Genomic DNA, 12,566 nt, shown 5'->3' with positions numbered 1-12,566 from the left:
CCTCCAGGTGTGTGCCCTGCACCCAACAGATGCTGAATCGAGGTGACTGGGAAAGATGGAGGGGCCAGGACGAAAGGCCCGAGGGCAGAAAATCAAAGTTACCTTTGTGTTTTCCACCTAGTTCAAAGAGTAGGCTGAGAAGGATAACGCACCACCTCAGAGGAGAAGGAGAAACCCAGTGGTCAAAGGTCAAGGGAAACTGGAAACGTTGATCCCATCACTTGACAACACAGCAATTGCGTGGGATTTAATTTTTCCCCCCATTGCTTCTGGACAGTACACCGCACACACTGAGCACTCAATAAATAGTTGTTGCATAAATAAATGAATGTTTTTTTCTCTCCATTTCTTTATCAGACTTTTCTTTGTTCTACCTAACCCCACTCTTCAGCCTTTCCCCTTTCCACCTGATGCACAAAATCACCTCCCTCCTCCCTGCCTTTCTCTTTTCCTCCTTCGCTCTTTCCCTCTCCCTCTGTCTCACCCACTAAAGCCATCTATGAGAGAGAGAGAGAGAGAGAGAGAGAGAGAAGTGTCATTTCTAGTCTACAGAGGAGAAAATGGAAATTCAAAAGCCCAAATCTGGGTACCGATGGTCACACAGCTACTAAGAGGTGTGTAACAGGTAATGTCATACTGCCCCAGATCCTTTGGCCATTCTTGCATGCTCTAATCCATGGAGTTCTCCCCTCTCAGCAGCCAGCACCTGCAACTTCCTCCCAGGGCTGCCCCAGGACACCAGCGCTCCCTCTGCCAGTGGACATGGAAAGCCACAAGTGCCAAGAGTTTAAGCCTCCCCACCTCCCCACCCCTGAGGTGGGATGCCAGCCCTTAACTAATGACTGACAGGTGTGAGGGCATTGGGACTACAGCCCCCTGGCCTTCCATGGGGACAGCTCTCTTGTGTGACCCCCACTGGCCCCAGATCAGCCCAGGTGATTAAGCCAAAATGACCCTCAGCCAATTCCCCTTGAGGCTGCACCCTGGCTTGTCTTCCTCCTCTTCCCTGCCCATTTTCCCTACTCCCAGACCAGTGTCCCTTGGAAACCTTCCTAATAAAGCCCTTTCACACAAATCCTCATCTCAAGCCCTGCTTCTGGAGAATGCAGCCTAAGGAAAGCTAAATGCAGGATTCAAACCCACGCCTGTCAGACTTCAACATTTTTTTTTCCGTTATATTGTGCCTGAGATGGTATTGCAAACGTATGGTTTGCTCTTCACTAATTTCACAGTCATTTAAAAAATCAAATGGCTGGGCGCCTGGGTGGCTCAGCCATTAAGCGTCTGCCTTCGACTCAGTTCAAGATCCCAGGGTCCTGGGACGGAGCCCTGCATCCGCCTCCCTGCTCAGCGGGAAGCCTGCTTCTCCCTCTCCCACTCCCCCTGCTTGTGCTCCCTCTCTCGCTGTCTCTCTCTCTCTGTCAAATAAATAAATAAAATGTTTAAAAAAAAATTGAACGGCCACTGTAACTTCAGGCGCCTTACAGACAAATATGACGTTTCAGAAGCTCTATGCTTGCTTATTTCTTTTTACTATAATTATATGTCTCTGAGACAAAAGACCTTTGACTATCTTAGCAAAGTGAAGGAAGGGACTCCAAGAAAAAAGTTACTGTTTTCAACTTGTCTTCGTAATTGTCTTATACCTGGGTCCGTAATTAAATAGGCACTAGAATGGACTTCATCTTTTAACGTGATCTCTTCTTAAAATGTTTTCATTATTTAAGGAATAGAACTGCATTGGAGGAATTCTAGGGGGGAAACGAATCCAAGTACTCAAACCCACCCATTCATAATTCCCTTCAGTGTTTTCCTATCCCTCTGACATGGGTACAGTCTTATTCAAGCACGTGGAGCCCCTGGGTCTCCCGTTAGCCTAGTTTCCCATTTTGTGACACAGTCCTGTGGTTGTCATCTTTAATGCTTGCCTGGTTGTTACACCCAGAGGATAGACGGTAACCTGTCACCATTTTTATCCCTTTTCATATTTCATGATTGTAAATGGTGGCGCCGAACAACGTTGTGAATATGCCGTGTTGTTTGGCGTCTACCCTTTGTCCATATTTCAGATTATTTCTTTAAGAGAAGTTTCCAAATCTTGAATCAGCAGATAAAGGTATAAAACGTGAGGCTTTTGAAGTACACTACCCCAGGTCTTCAACCACACTCAAGTGCGTACCCACTTATAAGCCGACCTGAAACAAAGATTATTATCCCAAGTCATGGTGACTTGTTTGTTAATGAATGAGGTCTGCTCTAACTAGATGAATTCATTTTAAATCTCTCCATTTAGTACAAAGGTCTGGAAACCTTCTCTAGAATTATACCAAACCTGTGGCATTCCTCGTGAAAATGACTAAGAACCTTAAGGGGACATTGCATTCATCCTTAAATGGATATGGCTGCTTTCTTAATTCTAAGCTAATTGCTAAGCATTTCATGGAGGGATGAGTCACTGGGCTTGAGTTCCTAACCGAATCAGTCATTTTACACGCAACAAAACACAAGTCAGGACATTTCAAAGGCTGATGGAGGCTAACTGACTTGGGTGTGTGTTTTGTGCGTTTCTGAATGCCTACATCTTCAAAAACAGAGGATAAAGTACATTGACAAGATAAATAAACAAGAGAGAATTCCTGTTTTCTCAGTCACCTTGAAGTTGGCCAGAATTTACCCCAAAGTTTGGTATTTGTACTTATTAACCTGAGAAGTACTGCTCCCTGAAATTGATTTTCCAGGACGATTTGGACTTCCAAGAGATCGTGTCCCATTATCGTCAAGCACAGTATGAATGTTATTTTTTTTTTTTTTTTTTGAGCATGCTTAATTGTTCCATCTTCTTTCGGGCAAGTGGGAAAGTACAATAAATAAAAACCTGCAATTATTCTGAAGACCAGGGGTACTTGCTACTACATGTAGAAGAGAGAATTTTAGACTGCTATTACAGCTTTTCGCTCAGCCCCCCATAAGAATTCTAGTGAAAGGGGCGCCTGGGTGGCTTAGTCGTTAAGTGTCTGCCTTCGGCCCAGGGCGTGATCCCGGAGTCCTGGGATCGAGTCCCATGTCGGGCTCTTCCGCTGAGAACCTGCCTCTTCCTCTCCCACTCCCCCTGCTTGTGTCCCTTCTCTCGCTGGCTGCCTCTTTCTCTGTCAAATAAATAAATAAAATCTTTAAAAAAAAAAAAAAGAATTCTAGTGAAAAAGTGGAAAAACCACCCCATCTTCCAGATGCATGATTCCAGACGATACGAGACATTCATTAGATAAACATCCCACTGATCAACTGTATTTTCTACCTTTGAACTGTTTGGGTTTTTCCCCCACCTCCCCGCCCCAATGAAGCAGCTTGTTTTCCCTTGCATTCCAAAACTCTGACAAGTGCCAACCTGCATTTTATCTTAAGAGAGAATTTCATTATTGGGTTAACTTTGTAAAAGGCAAAATGGACAGGTCACTTGACAGTGCCTTTCTCAGTGAAATGAGAAGAGCCCCGATTTGCTTCCGTCCACACAAGTTTGCCTTCATCCCAGCGGGTCACAGCCTTGGGACCGCGTGTGGGGTGATGACCTCGGGGGTAAATGCTTCTGCAATGGATGCCCCACCTTGGCAGGACTTTTTGGGTTAGGTGATCAGGTGGGTAATCCTAATTAAAGCCCCATCCGAGCTCAAACTTCACAACCAAACAAACCAGTTTTACAACACGGAGGAATTTAATTTGGCCTCACACTTGCAGTGGAAAAAGAAACACAGAAGAAGAAAAACGCTGGCAGGTGAGCTAACAAGGCAGCTAACTGCCCTTGAGACACACTGCCAGCCTGATTCAATTAAGAAACATCAGCGGTCTAATGACAGATTTGAAGACAAAAGGTTCAGATGAGCCACAGTTTCGTGACCGCAGCCAGGCAAACCGTGAAATTTCCAACCCGGGTAAGAGTCCCTTCGATATTTAAAAAAAGTACAGCAAAGTACAAGGAGAGGCTGGCTTTGCAGGCTTTCTTGCACATCTAACGAACAAGAAGAGCCCAAGCCTAGAACACAGCCAAACCCTAATCTCAGAGCAAAATTCCATTTAAGCCTGAAGAAACCTATGTGGCTTTCCTGGGTACAACAAAGCACACGAAATACCAGAGGTTTGCTTATTCTTCCTTATCCTGGGGGATGAACAAAATCATGGCTGAGGTGCGCTTCGCCTCGTCAGTCCCTCTTACCTCTGTCCCCTTCCAGCTCCTCTCGTGAAAAAAAGCAAACCAAAACACTACAGTGAAAGACACTTGGGATGTGCCAAGTATTTTCTCTTCAAAGCTAACTTGAGAAAGCCCCGCGATGGCAAAGCCAGTACCAGACTCTGCCCTGAGTGAGGACTGCAGTGCCGTCCACTTACCTGTGATCAGAACCGCCTTTTGCTCCACAGGTAACAGCTCCTGACCGGACAGGTAAGTGTACGTGAGGAAACAGCACAGGAGACAGAGGAGCAAGCCCCAGGAGAGGGGCAGGCTGAGCAGCAGGTAAGCCCCTCCCCAGAAGCCAGCCAGGCAGACCACCTTTCTGCCAGCCCGCCCTGGGCTCTTGAGATGGCAAAGAGCTAGTCCTCCCAGCACTACGGTGACAGCCAGGCAGAGCCACGCGGTCCCAGAGAAGGACGTGCCCATTCTCAGAGACACGCTGCACCTTTGCGTTCTCGGGACCAGTGAGGCAAGTGGGCAAAGGCTGGCTGGAGGCAGCCTGGGTTATATGAACAGAGAGGCAAGAAGGGAGGGGGAGAAGGCAGTTCCGGCACCCTTCGAATGAGCATGGATTAAGCACACTCCTACAGGCACGTTTTTTCCAGTGGGTCATTGAAGCCGGTGAGTGGCTTCATATAAATACCAGAGCACTTCCTATTCAAGAGCTCCCCCAACGCCACCTGCACACATGACATGTACACACACCCACAACAAACGCACCCATGTTATTTTTTCGTGACCTCTGGTGAGATAACTAGTTGGATAATAATTGACAGAATTCAATCTGAACGGTGAACAACAAAACCTTTTAGCTCACAGGAAACTTCTTCTGCTTTAGGAGCCCAAGTGTGACTGTCAAGTTCTTTTTCGGACTGGGGGTCGGGGACGGGTGGGGGGGGGAGCATGGGCACGTGTGTGTGCGTGTGTGCCCACATGCGTAAATGCAGGCAACCAGAGAGGTTCGGAAGATCTGGAAGGGGAAGGCCGTTCTGATTTTGTTTGTGTCTGCATGCCATCTCCCGCCTGTGTCAGGCTGAAGTGTTGGACGGTGAGGGAAGATAGAATACAGAGGAAGAGATTCTTGGCAGATGACAAGTGTGCTGGTCTTGCCAGAAAGGAGGTATGTCAGGCAGAGATACGAACAACGGTAATACAGTTATAATGGTCAATATCGTTTAGGCCAGGGGCCACATTCCACTATTTATTCATTCGTTCTCTTTTTTGAGACCCTATTCTCTGCCACACTCGGCTCCAGGCATTGGGACTCAGGCATCAGTATGCCCAGTCTCTTTGAATACGGTATCTTCATGAGGGAGGTTGTATCGTCGTTAGTGATTTATAAGGGAGGACCCCGAGGCACAGAGAGGTCAAGAAACTTGCTCAAGGGGCACCTGGGGTGCTCAGTCAATTAGGTGCCTGCTTTCGGCTCAGGTCATGATCCCGGGGTCCTGGGATCGAATCCTGCATCGGACTCCCTGCTTGGCGGGGTGTCTGCTTCTCCCTCTGTCCCTCCCCTGCTTGTGTGCTCTCTCCCCCGCCCACTCTCTCAAATAACTAAATAAAATCTTTTTTAAAAAAACCAGAGACTTGCTCAAGATCACACAGCAGTGGAGTCAAGCAGCCTTGTTTCAGTGGCTCTGAGCCTCTCCTCTACCTGCTTTAGGCAAAAAATAAAACACAGTCAGTATGTTATGAACTAGCCTTCCCTGCTTTAGCCTCGTTTGAACTTCATGAAACACTCCAAGGTGGATCACTGTACTCACTTACAGAGAGGGAAACTGCGGCCGCCAGAGGGTACATTCCTTATGAAAGAGCAGGTGCATTCTGACCATGCCCGTGACCCACTGGCTCAACAAAGAGCCCACACTTTGGAGACTTGCCACCTTACTGACCACCAGTGACAACACCGACAGCCCCAGAGAGCACTGCCCCAGGGCTTATGGCTTATCTTATGTGTGCTAGGCACCTGGCGCGGAGGCACACAGAATTCTGATAAAGGCTGGGTGTTGGCATATCTGGAGAGACGAGAAAAGATCTCACTTGGAAGTCGGACTACCTGTATTCAAATCTAACCTGAGCCCTGCCACTTACTAACTAGGAAGTCAGGAGGGTCTACCTCTCTACACCCCTTCTCAGCTGTAAAATAATAAGGGTACCAAGGTAAAGCGCTTAGCTCATCCCGCCTGGCACACCAGAAGGAGTCTTATAAATGCTGGCAATTCCTGCTTTTTATTTTTTAAGATTTTTTAAATTAATTAATTAATTTATTTATTTATTCATAGAGGGAGAAGGAGGAGGGCAGAGGGAGAGCAAGAGAAAATCCCCAAGCAGACTCCCCACTGAGGGGAGAACCCAACGCCGGGCTTGATCCCAGGACCCTGAGATCATGACCTGAGCCAAAATCAAGGGTCGGATGCTTAACTGACAGAGCCGCCCAGGTGCCCAATTTGTGCTTTTGAAACAGGAAAGGAAGAGCTTCAGGAGTAGAATAAAGTGCCCAATGGGATATATACTTGTCTCCCGATATGGCAGAAGTCAGCATGGGCTGAAGGGCCAGGAAGAGGGCAAGGACTCCACTGACGAGGGGTGTGGGGGAGGCAGGACTTTGGGGGAAACGTACCCAGCTGTCTATCATGGACGAAGGTAGAGAGAATTTTGGACAGGGAGTTGGGGAAATTGTCTCTGCCCTCAGATGAGCACTGCTCACCTCCCCTCGGCCAGCTCCGTTAAAAGGCGGCCCTCCTGGGCTCAGGGCCATTTCCAGGCCCTGACAGGTGGGAAGCAACGATTTGTGGACCTTGGTCTTGTGTGGGGCAATGTCTCCTCTTCTCTGCCTGCCCAGCCACATGGACACCTGAGGTGGGCAGATGTTGCTGGCTCCAGGCCAGGAAGCATCGGTGAGGATTTGGAATTCCCTTGACTAGACCTGAGATCTCCCTCCTTCCGCACACCCCGTTCCCTCCTGTCGGCTGCGTGCATACCCATCCCGGGAGCGGGAACCTCTCCTGGGCCTCATGGACTCACCACCCCGGGAGGATTCCGTCAGGCTAGCTCTGGTACCGGATGGCTTTCCAGGTGAGGGTGCAGGACTGGTGATGGCTCCTTGCTGTGGGCCTTGGCACTTTCCCAGTGACTCCCACACCGGGGCCGGGGTCAAACACCCCTGCGGGTTTCCTGATGTGGGCACATCCACCGAAAATGAAGGAAATCTTCTCCCGGTGGCAGCCCACTTGGCTTCTCAGCGGCTCAGTCCTGGGGTTCCCAAGGAGAGGCCAAAAGCTGCCATGACACGGAAGTCTAGGTAGGGCTGCTCCATGCCCCCTGACGGGGCAGGGGTGCACAATATTAGGATGGTGAGTTGCAAAGCCCCGTGGAACTGAGTTCAAACCCTGACTCTGCCACTTAGTAGCCCTTCCTGAGGCTCCATTTCCTTTTCTAAAGAAAGGGAACCCAGCTCCCTAGGGTTTGGGTTTTTGTTGTTGCTGGGTTTTTTTGTTTGTTTGTTTGTTTGTTTTTCAAGATTTATTTATTTGACAGAGCGAGAGTGAACCAGCAGGGGGAGGAGCAGATGCGGGAGAGAATCCAAGTGGACTCTGCACTGAGCACGGAGCCTGACGTGGGACTCGATTTCATAACCCTGAGATCATGACCTGAGCCAAAACCAAGAATTAGACACTCAACTGACAGAGCCACGCACATGCCCAGACACCTGGCGCTGACAGGAGGACAGCCACTTTTCTCACTGTTAGGAGCACACGCTGCCTCTTAGCCCTTTTCTTCTGGGCAGAGGGAGAGGTTCTTGCGAGTCCCATCATCACACATTCATTTCTTCATTCTTCCCCTTGCCATCCTTCAGACACCTGCTTCCCTGTCACTTTACCACCCAGCATGAATCTCTTCCATCACCACCATATTCACCCCTTCCCTGTTCTTAGCTCCATTCATAATTCTGAACATAGGGGTTTTTTTTTTTTTAGGTTTTATGTATTCATTTGAAACAGAGAGATACAGAGAGTGAGAGAGCATGAGCAGGGGAGAGGCAGAGGGAGAGGGAGAAGCAGACTCACCACTGAGCCAGGAGCCAGACATGGGGCTCGATCCCAGAACCCTGGGATCATGAATTGAGCCAAAGGCAGATAGATGCTCAACCGACTGAGCCACCCAGGCATCCCGAGACAGAACTGTCTTAAAAATAAACTATGTTCAGGGGACCCTAGGTGGCTCAGATGGTCCGGCGTTGGGCTCCTTGCTCAGCGGTGAGCTTGCTTCTCCCTCTGCCTGCTGCTGCCCTTGCTTGTGCTCCCTTGCATGTGCACACGCACTCTCTCTCAAATAGATAAATAAAATCTAAAAAAAAAAAAAAGACTGTTCTGTCTCCCCTACTAGACAATGAACTGAACTTCATGAGGGTGAGACCCATATCTGTTTTTTGGTTTTTATTCACTGTGCACCAAATGCCTAGCCTAGTGCCTGTCCCATGGCATGCACGTAATTAACATCCTTTGAAGGAATAAAGGAAAGAGCACATCTTTCCTGGGCGCCTTCTAGGCGGCACATTCCGCACCAGCCTTGGGGGAATTCAGCAGTGGAGAGTATGGACCCAGGTTCTGACCCTGAGTGTAGCTGCCGCAGGAGCAGTGAGTAGCGGGGCTTGGGTGGTGGGGGAAAGGAAGGCTTTTTACCAGCTGGGCAGACAGATGGAGCTGCAGAACTCTCCAGTGAGAACTAGCCCAACCCCTTCTGATCCCTGCGTGAGGACCTTAGGGTCCTGGTCCACCTGAGCACTGCTCTGCTTCTGAACGAGGACCTCCCCCATCTGGCTGAGCTGATTTGTATCTCCTTTTTATCCCCATCATTTTGTTTTAGGGCTGTCCTTGACACCATCCTTGCTTGCAAGTGTCCCATTTTTTGCAAGCTTCTTCGTAACTTTCCCAGGGGAAGGAGCCAAGTGGACCAAGTTATTCTCACTAATGATGCCAGCAGCTCAGTGTGCCACTTCCTTCTGCTGGCAGAGCGCCTTTCGGAAGTCACCTTTGCAGACAAGATATCTTGCCCATAAGAAAGGAGTCCCAACCTGGGCCAAAACAAACAAACAAACAAACAAACAAACAAACAAACAAACATTTCTGAGAATCCTGAAATGAACACTTTCTTAGAACCAGTGGCCCTTGAGTTTGGAAGGGAGTTTGAAGTAACTTTGCATTAGATTCTCTCTGTAACATCTCCACCAAGTGGTCATCTTGTCAGTACACCGCTGATCACAGGCCCAGCAAAGCCTCTGAAGGCTGACTTTCCAGTTGAGGATATTCTTATAAAGTTCTCCTCTAGACCAAGTTTGATCCTGGGATCTGTCTTTTCTTTGCCACTTGGAGTCACACAGACCACATCTAGTCGTTATTTCTTTCAGGTATTTGAAGATTGAGCTCTTCCTGCTCCAGGCTGAGAGTCCTCCATTCTCTTAACTGCCCCTCATAGACATCACAATGTGTCTTATCTGGCGCAAAGTGCCCGAAGTAACCACGTGGTTAAGAGTTGAAACACTTGGGGCACTTGGAACACTCAGCCGGTTAAGCGGCTGCTCTCAGGGTCCTGGGATCGAGCACCACATCGGGCTCTCTGCTCACCGGGGAGTCTGCTTCTCCCTCTCTCTCCCTCTGTGTTCTCTCTCTTCAAATAAACATAAAATCTTAAAAAAAAAAAAAAATGGAGTTCAAACACTTAAAAAATGATGTTGTTGCCGTAACTGAAGAACATGTCATTATGGTGAGTGTGGCATGGTGATGGCGTGATTCACCAAGCAGGCAATGACCACGTGTTGAAGTCATGGTAACCCAAACTTCAAGGTATGGACAGGGTGGGACAGGTAATAAGAGATCATCTGTCTCACAGACATCAGGGTGGTCTTGCTGGTAACACAAGTTTTGTTGTGATTTTCACACTTATAGACGATAACTAATGTCTTAAGTGTTGATTTTTAATTGTGTAAATGTTATATATCTCATTATCTATTTCATACAGTGGGAGAGAAAAATGCCAGGAGAAGACAACCAGAAGTTGGTGCTGGATCAAGTCTTTGTTCTGTCATTGACACGTGTGGGGTGAAGACCGAAACTCCACAATTATCATTAATTCCAAATAGGTCTCATATCTTATGTACTGTATAGGGTTTCAAGGATCCTTAGCAGCCTGGCCTTTCTTAGAATGGGATCCAATTACTTCTTCCCTGAAAAGCTGGACCAAGAACCGGGCACAGTATTTTTCACTAGAGTGCAAACAGTTCAGAATAGAGCAAAATTATCACCTCCCCTGGCCCTGAAGCTACATTTTTACTCATGTGTCCGAAGACTTGTTCGCTTTTTTGACAATTGACTCTTGCTCAGTTGACTCTCACTGTGTTTGCTATCAAATAAAATTCCCAGTTTTTGTAGGAATTTCATCATTTAAATTTTTTTGTTGTAAAATACATGTGGAGAAATTGCCCAAAATATAAATGTAAATAAATACCCGTGAGTCCGTACTGACATAAATAAATGATGTAATAAATGAATAAGTGGAGGAAAAGAGACAAATGTCCCACATGGAAAAATTCCAAGTAACCTACGTAGATATTCTGCACTCAAGGAAGTGACACAGAACTCACACTGAAAGAGTTTGGTTGCACAGGTGGCTTCCTTCTGAGGAGCACAGCATGACAAACACAACCTCAACCAGGTCATCAAGGTCAACATCGACAGTGATAAGTCAGTGATAAGTCATGTGATGAAAATGGCCACTTTATCATTGCAGAACATTCTACAAAAGTCTGATGAGCACTCTTAAGGTTATCCGAAACAAGGAACTTCTGAGAAATGGTCACAGTCAAGAGGAAACTAAGGAGCCAGGAGCAGTTAATGCCGTGCGAGACCTTGGATGGGACCCTGGAGCAGAACAAGGACATCAGGTAAAAACTAAGGAAATCTGAATAAAGTATGAACTTTAATGAGAATGTATCTGAATCAGTTCATTAGCTGTGACAAATGCCCCATACTAATGGAAGATGCTGTGAGAACAGGAAAGTGTGTGTGGGTATACAGGAACTCCATTCTGTCTTCAAATTTTTCTGTAAGCCTAAAGCTATTCTGAAGTTAAAAGTTTAACTATTTAATAATATATAAGTATGATAAATACTAATAATTTTAAAATAATATAATTTAGTGTTTTAGATTTATACTTCCATATGAAGATATAATTTAAACTTTTTATTTTAGAATAAATTTACAAAAAATTCTGAGGATAGTAGTTTTATTTATACATATACATATGTAGCAGTATATGTATATAAATTTTTATATAATTACATGTATAATAATATATGTATATATCCCAATGAATGAAAGAAATTTTAACACCCCCTTTGTCAAGAAGAAGAACATTGTCAGCAACCCCCAGAAACCCCTCTCATGCTCCCTCCCAATTACTCTCCTTCCTCTCTTCCTCAAAAGTAATGATTATCCTGACTTTTGACAGCATAATTTAGCTTCACCTGTTTTTTTAAACTTTATATAAACAGAATCATATGATATTAATGTCAGCTGGGTCACTCAACACTGTATAGATTCATCCATGTTGTATGGATAACTCATTTTTATTGCAGAAAGCAAGGGTTGGCAAATTACAGCCGATGGGACAAACCTGGTCTGTTAACATGTTTTGGTAAATGAAGTTTTATTGGAGTACAGCCATGCTCATTTATTTACTTATTTCTGTGTCTGCTTTCCTGCTACAATGGCAAAGTTGGTTAGTTGAGAAACAGATCATAAGACCTGGAAAGCCAAAAATATTTACCATCTTGTTCTTTACATAAGCATTTTGTGAACCTCTGCCGTAAAGTATTTTGTTGCATAAATATACCTCTTTTTGTTTCTCCATTGTATTAATGGGAAAATGAGTTCTTTACTTTGCTGGCTATCATGAATAGTGCTCCTATAAATATTCTTTTTTTAAGATTTTATTTATTTATTAGAGAGTGCATGCATGCATGCAAGCTGGGGGAGGGGCCGAGGGGGAGGGAGAGAGAATCTCAAGCAGACTCCATGCTAAGCACGGAGCTGGAGGCGGGACTCAACCTCACGACCCTGAGATCATGACCTGAGCCAAGATCAAGAGTCATGCCTGGCTGACTGAGCCATCCAGGTGCCTCTGCTATAAATACTCTTATAAACATCTCTTGAAGCACATGTGTATCCACTGCCCTTGAGTACATTCAATGGAATGGAACTATGGAATCCATGGCATATGCATGAATTCAGCTTTAGTGCCATGTTTTCCCCAAAAAAATGATTGCACCATTTCCAAGTAGACTTTG

At 46.2% G+C, this 12,566-nt stretch overlaps 2 protein-coding genes across 4 annotated transcripts in view; one reads left to right on the top strand and one right to left on the bottom strand.

Annotated features, from left to right (window-relative positions):
* Positions 1-4,882, bottom strand: part of HSD17B2 (hydroxysteroid 17-beta dehydrogenase 2) — a 76,754-nt gene extending 71,872 nt beyond the window's left edge. The window contains exon 1 of one of the 2 annotated variants that reach the window (XM_087870642.1): positions 4,381-4,882. In XM_087870642.1, the coding sequence (XP_087726768.1) occupies positions 4,381-4,648 (268 nt within the window). In that variant the 5' untranslated portion in view covers positions 4,649-4,882. The remainder of the gene's footprint in view (positions 1-4,380) is intronic. The other variant, XM_045796087.2, reaches the window with a different exon arrangement.
* Positions 4,883-5,110: 228 nt separating this feature from the next.
* SDR42E1 (short chain dehydrogenase/reductase family 42E, member 1) overlaps positions 5,111-12,566 on the top strand; it is a 28,801-nt gene continuing 21,345 nt past the window's right edge. The window contains exons 1-2 of one of the 2 annotated variants that reach the window (XM_045796086.2): positions 5,111-5,342; positions 11,009-11,162. The gene's annotated coding sequence lies outside the window, so the exon portion shown is untranslated. Of the gene's footprint in view, positions 5,343-9,920; positions 11,163-12,566 lie in introns of those variants that run through there. The other variant, XM_045796084.2, reaches the window with a different exon arrangement.

The sequence above is a fragment of the Ursus americanus genome, chromosome 21 (assembly GCF_024610735.1).
Source record: "Ursus americanus isolate L20-20 chromosome 21, mUrsAme1.1.p, whole genome shotgun sequence".
Classification (NCBI taxonomy): Eukaryota; Metazoa; Chordata; class Mammalia; order Carnivora; family Ursidae; genus Ursus; species Ursus americanus.
This window is presented reverse-complemented; position numbering and strand designations above follow the sequence as displayed.